The sequence below is a fragment of the Panthera leo genome, chromosome A2 (genome assembly GCF_018350215.1).
Source record: "Panthera leo isolate Ple1 chromosome A2, P.leo_Ple1_pat1.1, whole genome shotgun sequence".
Lineage (NCBI taxonomy): Eukaryota > Metazoa > Chordata > Mammalia > Carnivora > Felidae > Panthera > Panthera leo.
Genome location: NC_056680.1, coordinates 58,602,370 through 58,619,146, shown reverse-complemented (window position 1 = coordinate 58,619,146; position 16,777 = coordinate 58,602,370). Strand labels below are relative to the sequence as shown.

The 16,777-nt window shown below is 56.6% G+C and overlaps 1 protein-coding gene across 5 annotated transcripts in view; it reads left to right on the top strand.

Annotated features, from left to right (window-relative positions):
• The window catches only part of CHCHD6 (coiled-coil-helix-coiled-coil-helix domain containing 6), a 249,607-nt gene extending 237,959 nt beyond the window's left edge, over window positions 1-11,648 (top strand). For all 5 annotated transcript variants that reach the window (XM_042912653.1, XM_042912633.1, XM_042912663.1 and 2 more), the window contains 2 exons: window positions 8,729-8,864; window positions 11,433-11,648. In XM_042912653.1, coding sequence (XP_042768587.1) covers window positions 8,729-8,864; window positions 11,433-11,438 — 142 coding nt within the window. In that variant the 3' untranslated portion in view covers window positions 11,439-11,648. The remainder of the gene's footprint in view (window positions 1-8,728; window positions 8,865-11,432) is intronic.
• Window positions 11,649-16,777: the final 5,129 nt, after the last annotated feature.

The following is a 16,777-nucleotide window of genomic DNA, read 5'->3' as shown; positions in this document are numbered from 1 at the left end:
TTAGATGAAGCAAGGCAGAGGAGCCCGGTTCTCTGACTGGAGGTGACCTCACAGGGTGAGAGGCACTGTGCGGACCAGAGAGCCTGGCACTTGGTAGATACTCATCAGAGTGGGCTGCTGTGGTCCAGGAGCCATCTGTTGCAGAGGAGCTCACGTTGCTCTTGGCTAGAAGGTAACTAGCGATTCACCTGCCTCCCACCAACTGCCCCCGCCGTTCGGCACTCCCAGCTCTGCCTCCGGAGACTAGGTCAGACCCTTTCCTGCAGGACTGACCACGTGCATTTCCTGGAGCTGCTGTGACAAAGAACCCAAATTGGGAGTCTTTAAACAGGACCAGCTTTTGTGCCTGTCTCCAGGCTTCCGGCACCGCCAGCAGGCCTTGGAGCTCCTTGGCTTGTAGGCACATCACTCCAGTCTGTGCCTCCGTCGTCACATGGCCTTCTTTCTCCCTGTGTGTCTGTGTCTCTCCTTATGGGGACACCAGCCATAATGGATTAGGGGTCCTCCCTATATCCCAGAATGACTGCATCCTAACTAACTATATCTGCCACAACCCTGTTGCCAATTAATGTTGCATTCTGAGGTTCCTTCTGAGAAGGATGGGACTTCTGGCAGGAGGCCCTCCAATCCACTGGCCCACATGTGTGTACACAGAGTTCTCAGGAGCCCGTGACCCCCCATTCCGTCCACATTGTGTTCTCTAGACAGCATCCCGGTCTGCAAGTGACAGACACTCAATCCTAGCTAACTTAAGCCAAAGCTTGTGCTACAGGAAAGCTAAAACCAGTCCCTCGCTGTGAATCGAGAAATTCAGATGACGTGAGGGTCTGTTTCCCCCTGGGCCATGGCCATGGCCATCCATGGCTGTTGGAGGCCCAGGGTTTTTTTTCTCCCTGCAGAGGCATAGTTTCAGCCCTGGACCTTTCACTCAGCCCTGGTCCATGAGGCTGAGGGGCTCATGCTCGCCCAGGCTCAATCCTGTGCCCAAATCCCGCCTCCCTGGCCAGCGAGGGCCTGGACTGAAGTGGAGGGTGCTAGAAGCTGCAGTGGGTGCATCGCTTCATCCGTGTCATCTGAGGTGGCATCTGGGCAGGCCCCGTCACAGCTCTGGACCTGCCTTGGGGTCTCCAGCCCGTGTGGAGACAGACAGGTAAACATGTCAGAATCCAGTGGGCATATCGAGGAAGTTCCTGCAGACAGGGAAGGCCACTAAAGGTTTGCCCCGTGGATGGGGGTAACAAGACCAGAGAGCAGTAACAGGCACAGACAGGAGCCACGGGGTCCCCAAGCCATGTTCTGGGTACTTCCAACTGGTTCCCCTGTGTCCTGGGGGAAACGAGAGCAAGGCCGAGAGGCTGAGGCTTGAGACTGATACCCACATTCAGCTTGTGAGGTGCTGGGGACACAGCCTGCCTTCTTAGGGCGTTCAGGCTAGTGGCATGGTAATATCAACTGCACGGCTTAACACGGATGACAGATGGCGGTACCAGGGCACATGGGGGTTGCGCAAGGACCACGGGAACACAGTGAGCCAGCGGGCCTAGAGTAAGGCTCAAACCCGATTGCTGCCCCTGCTTATTACACGTGAAGCATGAGCAAGCTGCTGGGTCTCTCTGCGCCGCTGTTTCTTCATTTAAGATAAAGTAAGTAAACGGGCGCCTGGGGGGCTCAGTCGGTTGAGCGTCCGAATTCGGCTCAGCTCATGATCTCACGGTTCGTGGGTCCGAGCCCCCGCATCGGGCTCTGTGCTGACAGCTCAGAGCCTGGAGCCTGCTTCTGATTCTGTGTCTCCCGCTCTCTCTGCCCCTCCCCCGCTCGTGCTCTGTCTCTCTTTCTCTCTCTCAAAAGTAAATAAACATTTAACAAAAATTTAAAAAATAAGTAACGTTCCCACCTTATAAGGTTCTTCTGGTGATTAAATGAAATAATGATTAGCACAGATTCCTTTCTTGTAATCACCCAAGAAATGGGTTTTTAAACTGGCTTGGCGTTTTAGAAATCTGGGCTGCTTTGTGTTCTAGAAAAATCACCAATTGCAGTAGAGAAGATGGGCTGGAGGTAAGGAGGAGTTTAAGTAGTTTAAATAATGATGGGGACTAGGGACTGGATGAGGAGCTTCTGGGAGATAAAGCCTAGGGCAGCTTGGCGTGGTGGGAGGTGGGAGTGAGCTCTGGCAGGGGTGACTTTCATTTCCTGGGCATCCAGCTAGTCTCGTCAGTGCTGATGCCGTCTCCCAAGGTAAGCGTGCAGGAGGAGGAGGGCGCAGGAGCAAGCAGCAGGCCCACTTGGGCCCTGTGACCTGCTGAGCTCTGGCATGGAGCGTGGCCTGTTAGCCGAGTGCTGTGGGGAGAGCAGGGGTCACGGATGGAGCTTCCAGGGAGCAGAGGGAGAGGGCCTCAGGGAATGAACGGTGTTGCTGGCCGTAGCAGGGCTATCGTGACCACCCTGAGTAAGACGAGCCTGATGAGGCTGACCTGGGGGCCAGGGGTGAGGGGTAGGAGGGGGAGCCCTGGGCAGTGCTTCTTGGAAAGGAGGGTGGGCTGAGAGGGACATAAGGGGCACAGGTGGTTTGGGTCTGAAATGGTGTTCAACTTCTTAGAAAAATGAGTGTATTGGTGGACAGAGTGGAATAGTGAAGGTGTAAGGGAGAAAGGCCAGTAGGAGAGGCTGCTCAGGCACTGGGGTTGAGCAGGAATTGCTGATGGAGGGCCCTGTGGAAAGGTGTGTGAAGCTGGCAGTGCCCTTGGGGCACTGATGGACTATGTGACTCGAGGGGGTGGCATGGGGGAGGGAAGCCGGTGGGGCAAAGAAGAGGCTGTGGGAGCTCAGGGAGACCCTCTAGAAGGATCATGATGGCCAACGAGAAGGCCTACGGGAGTCTGCTATGGGCACCGCTCAGAATTGGAGCAGGGGAGGGGTGGGGGAGGCAGGAGATGGGCAGGAAGGTAGGGCTTCTGTAAACAGGAGCCAGAGGCCCAATGCCACATCTGAGGGGGATGAAAAACCTCTGACCGTGGAGGGTGGTTGGGGGCAGGGAGAGCAGCAAGTGGCATCTAGATGTGCCCAGGTAAGAGTAGGTTAGGTCACCAGAAGTGGGAGAATGGGTTTCTGAGCTCTTTGGGATGGCGAATGGAGGCATCTTCGGTTTTCAGTTTGAATGGAGAAAGGCAGGGCTGGTTTACTTAGAGGCAAAAGGGATACATTAAGGAATGAAGGTGGGAAGAGATATTTACAACAAGGGTGAAGGAGGGGGAAACATCTAGAAAGAAAGCAGGGAGAAGTCTAGAACGAAGGCAGGGAGACATCTAGAATGAAAGTGGGAGAGATATCTAGAGTGAAGGTGGGAGGAATATCTAGAATGAGAGTAGGAGGAGATCAGTAGAGTGAAGGGAGATATTTGGAAAGACGGGGGGAGACATCTAGAATGGAGTCAGGAGAAGACATCTAGAACGAATCCAGGTTTTCCACCGAGGTGGGTGGCCGGAGGGATAGCCACTCACCAAGGCAGGAAACCAGGGAAGGGGAGTGCGTTCCTTGGTGCTAGATGGTGAATACCATCAAGGAAATGGCGAGTCAGGGCAACCTGGGATGCCTGCAGCGAAGGCTCCAGGGGCCTGTTGGATTCAGAAGTCTTGAGCTCTTAGGGAAAACTGTGGAATAGACCTGGGGATTGGCAGTGGGTGGAGGAGAAGTTCCGGGTTTGGTAGGGGTGATTGATGGGCTAGCTCACAGGTTTGCAGGGCAGAGGTTAAGGAGTAAGGAACCTGTGTGCCCAGAGTGGGAAGGGAGGGGAGCAGGCGGCCCAGAGGTAGAGGGTTCCCAGTGTGTGGTGCCCGGTGGTGAGAGCCGCTCTGCTTCTCAGAGAGCTGGGCAGCGGTGGGGAGCACACAAGGGCCTTGTGGGCCTGACTGTGGTGCTGTGGGACGGGAGGGGGGCGGAGCGTGTTCTTATTCCTGGCTAATACTTTGCCTTTTTCTAACGTTCTTTTTCACTGCTCTTACGGAAACATGTTATTACCACCAAGGAGGTAGAACTCTGGTTCGTGGACAGCATGGGGGGCGGGGGCTGCCTGATCCTGAATGCCCAGAGGTCATCGTGGCATTGTTGGCCTTTCTGAGGCCCTCACTCCCAGACATCTGTGTGGTGCCCCTGGTGATTGGTTGGTCCCACGGGCCTGTTGTCCGAGTGAACAGGGCAGGGCTTAGAGTCCATTGGTCTCTGCCGCCTGCTCATTATGCGCCCTGCCTGTGGCCATCGCGCCAGCCCTCAGGGCAGGGAGGGTGTGGAAGCCCTTTGTGCAGACGAAGCAACGTTCAGCCTGTTTCCTCAGTGTTTGGGACACTGGGGTTGAGGACTGACCCCCACATGCTGAGTCTCGGGCAGGTCTGCACAGTGGGGGGCCCTCTTCCCCATCTGACCCCTGACCACACAGTGGGAAATGGTACAGCCAGAGCCTGGCCCCAGGTTTGGGGCAAAAGCTGTGTTCTCCCCACTGGTCTACAGGCTGCCACGCTCATGGGTCTGCTGGATCCTTGGAGAAGATGCACTGTGATTGGTACCTCGAGATTCCTGGGGAGGGGCGCCTGGGTGGCTCAGCTGGTTAAGCATCTGACTCTTGATTTTGGCTTAGATCATGATCTCACAGTTGTGGAGCCTGCTTAAGATTTTCTCTCTCCCTCTCCTTCTCCCCTTCCCCTGCTTGAGAGCACGGTCTCTTGCTCTCTCTCAAAAAACAAAAACAAAAACAAAAAGAAGAAGAAGAAGAAGAAAGAAAAAAGAAGAGAAGAAAAGAAAAACATTGCTGGGGAAATAGGCACCAGCAAGACCTGGACAAGATCTGAGCAAGGTCTGGAAGACACTAGAGCTTAGGTTACAGGGAGAGGGACATGTTCAGACAAGGCCCCACCTTCGAGCCAACATCTAGAGTCCCAGCCCCAAAGCCTCCTGTCTTCACTCTTTACCAAGTGCCACCAGTAACACCGGCCTCTCTTCCTCAGCTCTCCTCCCTCCCCAGCCTTACCCCTGCCCCACTGACAGCCAGGCTGCTGGTGAGAGCGGCCCTTCACGACACACACTGTCATGCACATGCCTGTCGAGCCTTCGTTAGCCCAGGGCAGGCAGTGTTCCAGTTTACAGCTGAGGAAAGTAAGGGCCAGAGAGGAGAGCTGCCTTCCTTAGCAATGCACTCTTAGCCTTCTGCCCTGGGTGACGTTAACCCCTTCAAAGCCACGTGGACCATTAGATCTAAATGTGCAAAGGGCATACTTGTGGCAGTGAACACCTCTTAGGGCAGCTGGACTTCTCTCAATCCCTGGAAAGTTGTGGATACATTTTTTATGCATTTGAAAAGCAGCTGTTTATAAGCCTGAATGTTTCTCAGCCTCTGTGCTGATTTGTATGCAGTGTAAATAGAGTTGGTGTGGCCCAGGGCAGGGTGGGGCTGTGCTTGGATAGAATGCAGCGGATTTCATGAATGGTTGGACCCCAGGCCCTGCCCCACCTTGCTTCAGAGAGAGCCTTTTATTTGGAGAGCTGTGCTCTCCCTGTCCGCCTTCCCATTCAGAGCCATTTTGTAGGCAAACGGGTGAAATTTCTTCCAGTTGACATTTGCCTGCTATCCTGTCTCCTCATATTGTTCCTGATAAGTCCCAGAGGAGAGAAGCCTCTGCAGTTGCAGAGGTGATCCTGGTTTCGAGGCGATGGATTTCTCTGTGGCCCACTTTCTCCTGAACTTGAAGCCTACTGGGGGTTCTGTGATGTTTGCCCTCAAAATGCACGGGGGCCTCCATCCAGGGACCTGAAACCGAAGGAAGCGGGGGCAGAAGGAGAGGGACAAGATAGGAGACAACTGCTCTACCCTTTTACAGCCTGCAGAGTGAAAGCCAGTGTCCCTGTGGCAGATCTGGAGAGGGTGAGGCCTCATGGGGTCGGTGCTGTGGCTCCAGGACAGCTCGGCCCAACCAGCCGGCCCGGGTCGCTCTGACCCCACCTGTCTTGTTTCCCCATAGACCTGGAGGACTCATACAGCCTTACAGCTACACCTCTGCCTCTACTCAGCCCGGTGCTTCCCCCAACTACAGATGCCCCCCGAGTACCTGCCGGCCGGTTGGGCTGCGGCTGGGAGCAGGCACTCATGGGCTCACGTCATGGGGGGTGCTGCCTCAGGGGGTCCAAAAGCGGTATGATAAAGCCTGTGCCTTCGGGAGCTACAGCAACAGAGACACCAGGAAGGAGCCACAAAAAAAGATGTGGTCTCATGGGCTTCACCCTGCCAAGGGCAGGTCTGGAATGGGGAAGGAATAAGCTGTGTTCCCCCAGGACGGAGAACAAGAGAGTAAAACAAAGAAGGGAAGATAGTTGAGATGGAGGGCACAAAGCAAAGCTCTGTGTGTTCCCGGCATCCTAAGGGAGAACATCAGAACAATTGGGAGCGAAGCAATTAGCATAGTTGTAGAGAGAATTTGCCCAAGATGAAATGTCCAGCAAAAGGCTGAAAATCCATTTTATTTTTTTAATATACATTTTTTAAATTTTTTTGTCGGGGGGGAGAGAGAGAGAGAGAGAGACAGACAGATCGTGAGCGGGGGAGGGGCAGAGAGAGGTGGAGACACAGAATCCGAAGCAGGCTCCAGGCTCTGAGCTGTCAGCACAGAGCCTGACACGGGGCTCGAACCCACGGACCGTGAGATCATGACCTGAGCCAAATTGGGACACTCAACCGACTGAGCCACCCAGACGCCCCTGAAAATCCATTTTAAGAGGCCCACAATGTCAGAGTTTTAAATACAAGCATGGAGAGACCTTTGGCAAGAATTGGGAAGAGGCAGCTGGTCGCCCCACTGTGCCCCAGTTGTGGGCGGTGGCGGACAGAATCCAGTGGCAGGGGTCCCAGGGTCCCGAGAGGAAAGAGCTGAATCCTAGGAGCCCATCTTACTGCCCTGTGTGACGATGGGAGGCTAGTGCTGAGACAAGACCCTGTGTGTCCTCAGTAGGAAATCCCTAAGATCTCGTCCAAGCCATGGACACGAACCGGGGCGGTGATATCAAGGACTGGAATGGAATGGCGGTAGAGGGCCGGCCTCGGCTCTATGCCTGCATCCTCAGAACCCAATGGAACTGCACATTGTTGGGGCAGAGCCAGGCCAGCACGGCCTCCTGAGCTGTCCCCTCTGCTCCCCGCCCCCCCCCCCCCCCATCCCCACCCCAGGAACGGGCGAGCTGCTTCTCCCATCACATAATCACATCATGTGCGTGAGACGGCAGGCCCGAGGATGATAGCCAACACACGGGGACGGTGCAGGGGAAGGCAGGGGCACCCGGGCCCGGTGTGGCATCGTTGGTGGCACAGCGGTAGCGAAAGTGCCACCTCCCGGCTGGTAAAGCGAGACCGTTCAATACTGAGTGTCTGACCTGCTAAGCCACTGAGCATTCATTGCACTGCTTGCTGTTCTTTACCGACGAACTCGGTTTGTTTGAGTTCTCTTAAAATAATAATGGTGCTGCCCCGTTCCATACCCACTGCATGGCTGGATTTCTAAAATATTGAGACACCGGGCCGGGAGAATTATTAACCTGCAAGTCTCCCTGCCGGGTGACGGGGGCAGAGCTGTGTCAAGCGCCAGAGTGATCCTCTCACTGCTGAGAGCCTTGAAGAGGGGCTTTCTGCATTTTTACAACTCCTGTCAAGTGCCCTGGCCACAGGTGGTGTTTATGCCGAAAGGCCACGTCAGGTGCCTTCTACGGTTCCTTCTACGGCAGCAAAGGTTCCGGCGTGGACCTGGCCTGAAAACCATCTGTGAAAACAGTGCAGCCAAACCCTCGTAAATATCTGCCCCCTTCCCACTTCTCAGCGGGTGACCTTGGGCAGGTTACTTCATCCTCTGTACCTCGGTTTCCTGACTTGTAGCAGGAGGTGAGAGATCACAGCTCGTACTGCACAGAGGTGTTACGAGGTTGAGTAGGGTGGTGCCTGGCGTGCAGCGTGAGTGTGTGTGTGCACGTGAGTGAGACCTTGCATGCGCGTGTGCCTGCCGGAGAGAGACGGAAGGGAGAGGGGGCAATAGAAGGCGTCGGGAAGGAGACAGACTGGTCAGAGCGGCCCAGGGATGCCACTGATCCACTTCAGGACAATCTCTATTTCCCTTGGTTTTTGTTTCATATTTGAGAAAAGAAAACAGACTCATTTTTTGGTAGGTTCTGAACCTTCTCTGATAAAGAAAGAAAAAAGAAGAAAGGGTCCCCCCAAACGCTGCAGAGGTTATCTCCAGGAAGTGAGGTTCTAAAAATGTTATGTATGTTTTTAGACACTTCTGTGGTTTTTCCCGTTCTCTTCATTGCGCATATATTAGTTCTGAGATCAGATTAACCACCTCTGTATGAGAAAGCTGCATTGTGTGCAATGGCACAGTCACAGTCAGGTGTGCCCGTTAGGCAGGAAGAGCCCTACGAGGCAGCGAGTGGGGGTGGGCACGGGGGTCTTCCAACTGGCCGCCTTGGCCCCTCTCCTGCGGGGCTGGAGCCCTTGTGGAGCCCGCAGCCCCAGCCCGGTCCCCTCGGCGTCTGCCACTGCGGACAGCCCTTGACCCCCTGTGTTCTCTGGTTCTCTCTGAGGAGTAACCCGATGCTGATGGCTGCCGGGTGCCCAGCCGGTGGTGCTGAGTGAGGGAGCGGATCCCCTCCATGCCCACTGGGGCCGAACCCCAGGCCCAGCTGCTCTCTGTCCCTGCAGGCCCCGCCGGACGGAGCCTGTGTGCTCAGGGCTGCAGGCCCAGATCCTCCGCTGCTACCGTGACCACCTACAAGAAGTACTCCTGTGCTCGGACCTGGTCAAGGCTTACCAGCACTGCGTGAGCGCTGCCCACAAGGTAAGGCCTCGCCCTGCTCCTGGCCTGGGCTGCTGGGCTCACGGGGGCAGGGTGCCAACGCCAGACTCTTTCGGCCCGTCTTTGCGAAGTCAGACATGCTGACCTCGAGGCCTCTGCCTTGTGCACAGGGATGGACTCGGGAACTTTGATTTCCTCTGCCACTTCCTGGTTCGGACGTTATTTCTAGCTGATCCCATGACTGCCCTCGGATAGCCGGGTTAGGAAAAGAGGGCCCAGGGGCCCTGGACCCCACTAGGCTAGGTCTGGGAGTGGCTCTGAGTAAGCTCTGGGTCCGGGAGCAGGTCTGGGAGCAGCTCTGGGTCCCACCACCTAGTAAAGGGCATGCCTGTGCCACCCACTTCTTACCTTTGAGCAGTTGGGAGTAGGAGCTCACGGGAGGGTCCATGGTGCAGGGTCGGGGTCACGGAAAGGGCAGGGGCAGTTCTGGGAAGGAGAAGAGCCTCTGGGTTCAGGGAGGTAGAAAAGTAGGTGCAGCCTGCCCGACAGGATGAGGGAGTGAAGGGTACCTCTCGGCCCACCCTTCTGTGCGGGTCTGAAGGGGGTCACGGTGGTCCCAGGTCTTCTACACCCCCCAGCCCTCCTGCAGGGCAGTGGTGAGGTGTCCTGGATGTGTGAGGATGGCAGCGGGCCTCCCCTGAGAGCTGGCCCCAAGGTCTTGCCCTCTTCCCCTAACCCTCCCAGCCAGCTCCCGACCCTGTCCTCCCACCTCCCCCCATTGCCATTCCTCTTCTAGACAATTCCATTGCCCTTCCCAAGCCCAGCAGTAACTGCCCCAGGCTGGACCTGGGCCCTCCCTGGCGTTCACTTAGGGGCGCCTGACTTGGACCTCCCCAGAGGGCCGGCATGTTTGCTTAGACGGGCTGTAGCATGGGGCTTTCTTCCTGTGGAAGAGCCCCTTGTGCCCGGTAGGAGACAAACTGCTGTGGGTACTGGTGGCAGGAAGGCTGAGGTCGGAGGTCCGGTCTGGCTAGGTCCGGCGGAGTGTCTCTCCTGCTCAAAAGCGCGGCCTCGCCAGAGCCCTCCTCACTCTTCTGTCAGCTCGGGCCCCGTGTGGCGCAGTGTGCGCTTCTGGGCTCTAAGGCCCAGCCGCAGCGTCCGCTGCCCAGAGTGGGCTCTGGGACAGCCCGGGGCCCAGCAGCAGCTCCGCGCGGCACCAGGCGTGAAGCCTGCTCAGGAGATCACGTTTCCTCCCCGCCGTAGAGCGTGCAAAGCTGTTTGCTCAATTTCAAGTTGAGCAGCAAAGACCCTGCCGATGGTCCCTGCAGCGCGGAGCGGAGCTGGGCCAGTGGCCCTGCACCACGAAACGTGGGCCATGGGAACAGGTGGCCCTCTTGGGCCCCTTCACTTCTACCAAGGTGTTTGTGAAGGCGAGCACGAGAACCCTTGCCCAGGTGGGATCGGAGGACCATGGCACGGGCTTGCACACTGTGCACCTAACTTTCTACTGAGGGAGAGGCCTAGGGTCCTGCTGTGGCCTCCTTGATTCCCCGCAGAGCCCTCTGGCCCCCCCCGGCCCCCCGACTACCCTCCATCTTTCCCTTTGGGCCCCACGGCCACAGAATTTTCCGCCCCGCCCCCAGCAGAATGTATCTTTAACAAACACATCTCACCAATATATCTTCATTGCACTGAGGCAAAAATGTGATTACGAAGGAAGACAGATTGCATTTATCTCCAGTGTGTTCTCTGTAGCTCTAGCACGCCTGAGAGAGGCTCTGGGGCACTGCCAGGCCTGGCTCCCTCCTCCCCGGCCCCCACCCCCTGGCGTTATTAAAGCCTAAATTGGAGCCCAGGCAACTGGCAGCAGCGGAGGCCGGCCCTGCTCCGACTGCACGGCATGCACAACGTTCCTTCGGGAGAAGCATGTTCCACCGACTCCTGAGGCCCTTGGTGCCCACAGCGTACCCTGTTGCTGCCCTCTGCCCACCTCTGCCCACCTCTGGTGGAGCCGAGATGGGGCCGGGGGGATCTCTTATAGCGCCAGCTGGCAGGAGCCCTCATCTCTGGCAGGCAGGGAGTGGGTATCAGAGGCCCACCACCCGGAGGTGCCTCCCCAGAGCTCCTGCCGGCACCTGCGTGGTCCCTTCCAAGCCCGGGGATGTGTGTGTGCGTGTGGATGTGGGCAGTGCCTTGGAGGCAGGTTCCAGCAAGACGCAGCCTGATGGTGAAGGCTCTCACACAGCAGAGCCCGCTCTCTGACTGGTTTCACTTAGAAAACTCAGAGTGGTTAGGTAAGAAGGCAGGGGAGACCTTGGCGGGGTGAAGCAGCCTGGGGCTGGGGCCTGCCTGCCTGTCTGTAAGGGCGGTCAGATGAGCGCAGGCTCCTTGTTAATGGGCCACCGGAGGCATGTGCTGAGTGGGCATGGAGGCGAAGAGGCACAGTCCCAGCTTGCAGGGACCAGCTGGGGGCCACCCTTTCCATCGAACAGTCACACTCATGGGGCATCCCGAGGGCCGGGGGCCCTCTTAGAGCCAAGGCTCTGGGGATGTGCGGGGTTCCCAAAAGAAGAGGGCCATGACTGAACTGTGACCTGTTCTCCTTTGCAGGGTTGAGGAGCAGGCCTCCATCCTGGCCCTGGTGGTGACTTGGAGCTCTGAAGAAGGAACCAGTGATGGGACCACAGTCCGCAGACCCCTGGGCCACAGCCATTTTCTCCTGGGTGCCTATGGATGTCTCTGTGCTTGGGGCTGCCGTGTGTTTGGGAAGTAGAGGATGTGCTACTGTCCGAAAACAAATAAAGCAAATGTCTTTGTTTTCAGTCATTCTCTCGGCTGGCACACAGCTGCTGCTGCCTCCTCTCTGTCCATACCTGTGCTGGACCACGGCGATGCAGGCTGAATGAAACAGGCTGTTCCCCCTTGGGGAGCACCCAGCCTAGCAGGGGAGACAGATGTGGAAGCCCCCAATTATGCTGCAGCAGCAAAAGGCCGCCCAGAAGCAGGTATGAGATGAAATGAGGGGAAATGCAGTTCTTTCTGGGGATGGAGTGGAAAGAGCAGGCCAGCTTCCTGACAGAGGCTCTGTCTGAACTCCAATGTAGAAGCTGAATGGATGACCGCTGGGCAAGCCAGAGGCTGGGTGAGTGGGACCCCAAATGCAGGGCTCAGGGAGCCCAGAGCTGGGCTTTGCAGAAAGCAGATCGGGGGCTGGGTGGGATAGGGGGATGCCAGGCCACGAGGTTAGGGCTGAGTGATACCTCTGTGGCTCTCGGGGGAGGGTGGGCTCAAGTGGGGCAGGACTGAGTGCCAAGGAGAGCCCTGCAGGCACTTGAGGGCATGATAAGTGGGAGGCTGGTGGGCCAGGTCGGGGGACAGACCGAGGCGAGGCTTAGCAGCCAAGATTAGCGTGCCTCTGGATTTGAGTGGTATAGGGGAGGATCAAGGATGATTTCTAGACCTCTGGCTTGGGTGCTGGTGATTCTGGGGACTGCAATGAAGGACACAGGGATTGAGAAGTGCAGAGGACAACGATGTTTGGGACGTGCTCTGCTTAGTTAGGGTCCACACACTGGTCTGCCGGTCCTTGGCTTTTGGCGGGATCCCAGCTGAGGTGTCTTGACCACACCAGGGCTGCACCAAGACTGGCCCAGGGCTGTGTGAGGGACGCAGCAGGAGCCTGAGATGGGGCTTCTGATTCACCAGCTGCTCTTGCTGGTGACCTTGGATTTCCTGCGAAAGTTCCTTTGGAGAGCCCCTCGCCATCTGGAGCTGAGAGCCTGCATCTCGACTCTGGCTTTGCAGCCCAGGCATCTCTGCTCATCCCCGAACTCTCACACACAAAGCTCAAGTGGGGGTTGAGGCTCGGCAGTGTCCAGCTGTCCGGGCAGGTAACACAAGGCAGCTTTATTCGGCCAAGCTACATATTGTCTGAGAGGAAAAGAGCTTTGGGAGATGCCCTGTCTCCATGTTCTGGGTCAGCTTGCCAAAACACACAAGGAGGCATTCGGGGTGCATACAGAGGTGAGCAGCCCTGGTGGGTGGCAGGGTGCCCTGGCCTGAGCCTCCTCCCGGCCTCCCCCAGCAGCCCAAGAAGCCACTGGCCCTTTGTCAGGCCAGCACGGTGGGGTCACAGGTAACCTGGATTATTGAGCTTAAGCGAAATCGGAGCCATCCTTCAGCTGGAAGTTGCTGAGGCCCTTTCAGGACTCCCTCAGAAGCCTCTGGTGTCCAGGGCTTTGTCCCACTTCCCAATCTGCCAGGAATCTCTCTCAGACTCTACTTTTCTACCCGGGAGTCCGTCGAGGGCAGCTGTGTGTGTGCCTCTCCATCTGGGCGTGTATGTGTGTGCATAGGTGCCTTTGTGCGTGCCCATGTGGATGCGTATATATATAGATAGATACCTTTGTGTGTGTGTACCTATGCATCTCTGCATGTGTATAGAGGGTGCTTTTTTGTGTGTGCACATGCGTGTGCATAGGTCTGTGGACATCTGCCCATCTGTGTATGTGTGTCCACGGGTGCCTTTGGGTCTGTGCACACATATGTGCATGCACCCATCTGTATGTATGAACTGTGTTTGTGCAGGCAGCCAGCCACGCTCACCACCTGCTAATGCTCCCAGGCTCTCTCCTCCTGGATCTCAGCCCATTTTCCTGATTCCCCTCAATTCAGAACCAGCCTTCCCCCTTCTGATCTCCACCTCTTTCCTACTACTGGGTACTTGCTCAGAGCCATTGTCTCATTGTATTGGAACGTGGAGGGGAGGCGTGTGTGCTCAAGGTGCAGGCTCCGTGCGCCTGTGTGTGTGCATTTATTGCATTTCTGTGTCACCTTTGTGGACCTCCAGTCCCTCCACGTGGCCATATGTGGTAGGAAGTCTGGCTTGAGAGAGCATTCATGGGTGAGGGGTGTGTCCAACATCGTGTGCACCTGGAGGCAGACATTCCTGGGCTCAGGTTCCCAGCCACATGACTGTTGAAAGGGAGTGTTGATACCCATCCTACCTGGTTGCTAGGGGATTAAATCCGATGTTGGCTGTGACATCTAGGGTCCAACCAGGAAACCCAAAAGCACTCACGGTTATTTTTTTAAATTTTTTTTAGTGTCTATTTATTATTGAGAGACACAGAGAGACAGAGCATAAGCATGGGAGGAGCAGAGAGAGAGGGGGAGACATAGAACCCGAAGCAGGCTCCAGGCTCCGAGCCATCAGCCCAGAGCCCGAAGTGGGGCTGAAACTCACGAACCGTGAGATCATGACCTGAGCTGAAGTCGGATGCTCAACCGACCGAGCCACCCAGGTGCCCCAGCACTCACGATTATTTTTAAACACAGGGGACTGAATATGGGGAATTAACTCCGAAGATGGAGGAGCCAAAAACCCAAATGGAATGGTCTGACAGCCCAGAAATTAGCAACGGTGGGAAACTCGCATCACCCTGGGGCTACAGGCACAGACGGAAGAGGCAGGACCCCCCAGTGGAAGCTGATACCACAGGGGCTCTGCTCAGGGGAGCTGGAGCCACTGAGGGGACACAGGTGCTGTGAGAAGTGCCCGCTTGTGGCCGAGAAGGTAGAGGTGCCCAGGCCTCTCCCCTCCTGCCATCCTCAGCCTCGGGCGTGCCTCCCATTAGCTGAACCCAGCCAGAGCCAGAGGGCAAGGCCACCTGCTACAAGGAACAGATTTGAGGCGCAGGTGCACAGGAGGGACTTCAGCAGGACTGGGAGGTGCTGAGCAAGCATGTGGGCCTGTGTGCTTGTGCCTGTGCTTGGGTGGGTGTGAGAAGTGGGTGCAAACAGGCATGTGCACACCCCTGTGTGCATTTCTAGCTTGTGTTGGCACATGATGGACAGCTTCCAGAGTAGTCCCATCAGACATCCACCATGTGCCGGGTCCTCTCCCACTCCCTTTGTAAATGCTAACTCGTTTAGAGTCCCAGAGCTCTGTGGGGGGGTAGGGCCATTACTGTTCCTGCTTTCCAGGGGTGGAAACCATGGCACAGACGGTGTGAGTAACTTGCTCAAGATTGCACAGAGCTGACACTACCTTTTTCTGGAGCCGGGGTCCTGGCTGTCTAGAGGCTTGACTCTACCCACTCCAGGGACCCAGCTGGGGGGGGTGGGGGCAATCCTGCACCTTTCCCCTCATCCCTCACCCCAGATGGGGAGTGTGGACCCTGGCAAAAGAAACGGCTAGAGTTCCTTCCTGCCAGCGTCATTACTGACCTGGAGAGGCCCAGCAATGCCAAGGCAGGGTCTGAGCTGGTGTCACCGCCAAGGTTGCCGTGAGCCCTGGGGCAGGGTCTCTTGTGAGGTGCTGGTTCACACACCTGCCTGCCTCGGCTGCGTGCCAACACCTTATCCACCCGTGAGCGGATACAGGTATGGCTGCAGACCTCCCAAGTCATTCTAGGTGGCTGAGCTAGGGGTGAGAGCAGGGCATGGAGGAAGAGTCCAACGTGCACTGGACACGGGAAGGGCAGAGTGTCACAGCAGATGGAGAGAGGGCCCACCCTGAGGCCACTGCGGGAGGAGGCGAATCACATGACCTCTCAGGGGGACACGTTTTTAAGTGTGTAAACCCACACGCACACACATACACCCAAAAACAACACCCCCTCCCACCACACACACATACACACACACACACACACACACACACACACACACACACACACCACACACACAATCCACCCATGTGTTGTTTACAAAAGACCTCACCTTAATAATAAGGGCACAGGCTGGTTGAAAATAGAAGCATCGAAGCTGATGGACCAGCAAACTCTGAGGAGGCTGGAGTGGTTATGTTACTGTCAGGCAAGGTAGACCTCCGGACACGGAGTGTCTGAGCAGCAGAGGTGGACAGTTTGAACGCGAACAGGGGCAGCATGTAGGAAGACAGAAACCCCAGATGTGCGTGCACCTGACCCAGGCAAGACAGGTGAGGCGAGAGTGACAGGACAGAAAGGGAACTAGCCAAATTCGCAGTCTTTCCTGACGACTGGGAGCGTGCACACATCAATGGCTCCCAGGATGAGTTGCCAGGAAACCAGCACGTAAGCAGGCACTGTGTCCCGGGGTGTTCGTCCTGGCCTTTGCACCGTCTCTGGAGCTCCTAGTCTGCAGTGTAATGGGGAGCCAGACAGCCCCAGCACCTGCCCCAAGCCCGGGGGCAGCAGCTCCTAAGCCGCTAGCCCTGTTTCCTCATCTGTAAAAGGGAGACGGTCATAGATGCCACCCCCTGCAGGGATTGGGGTGACAGGTGTTCCATGCTTGTTGCTCTATAAATGTGAAGGCAGAGGACCCACCACCCATATCCCCTTTAGGGCCAACTGTCGGCAGCTAGCCCTCGCCCCTGAGGCCTCTCCCTCTGGGAAGTGCCTTTGCTGGGGAGCTGCCTCACCAAAGTCACACCCCAGCAGGCCAGGACTCACATCCGATTGCTGCTTGATGGGGTGGGGTGTAGAGGCCCAGCTCCCATGCCCCAAGTTAGAGCAACCTGGAAGAGTGTTCTGACTCCAGAGCTGGGCCTGGCCTCTGCCTTCTCCCCTTACCCACTAGTGCTTACCCCAAGGACACTCCGGCATAAATGTCCTGCAACCTCACCTCTACCCCAGAACAGCTTCTAGGGAAACCCAAGGAGCCAATAACATTATTGTATCCTACACAGTACCTGGCCCATGCCCCCCTGGGCTTATCGTCTAGCAGGAGGAGTTAGCAGGAATTGTGTCGTGTATAGAGTCCGGTAGGAGTTGTGTCATAATCACAAATGACATTGGAGGTCACTTGTGCTGAGGCCTCTAGGGAGAGGCCCGGGAGCTCGGGACCCAGGGTGCTCGGGCTGTGGGGTCAGGGAGGGCTTCTCTGAGGAGGTGAAGCTTAAGTCATAGTGAGAGGGCTGAACCAGAGTTGGCCAGGTGAAGCGATGACTTTGTTTACTGTAGTGTTTATAG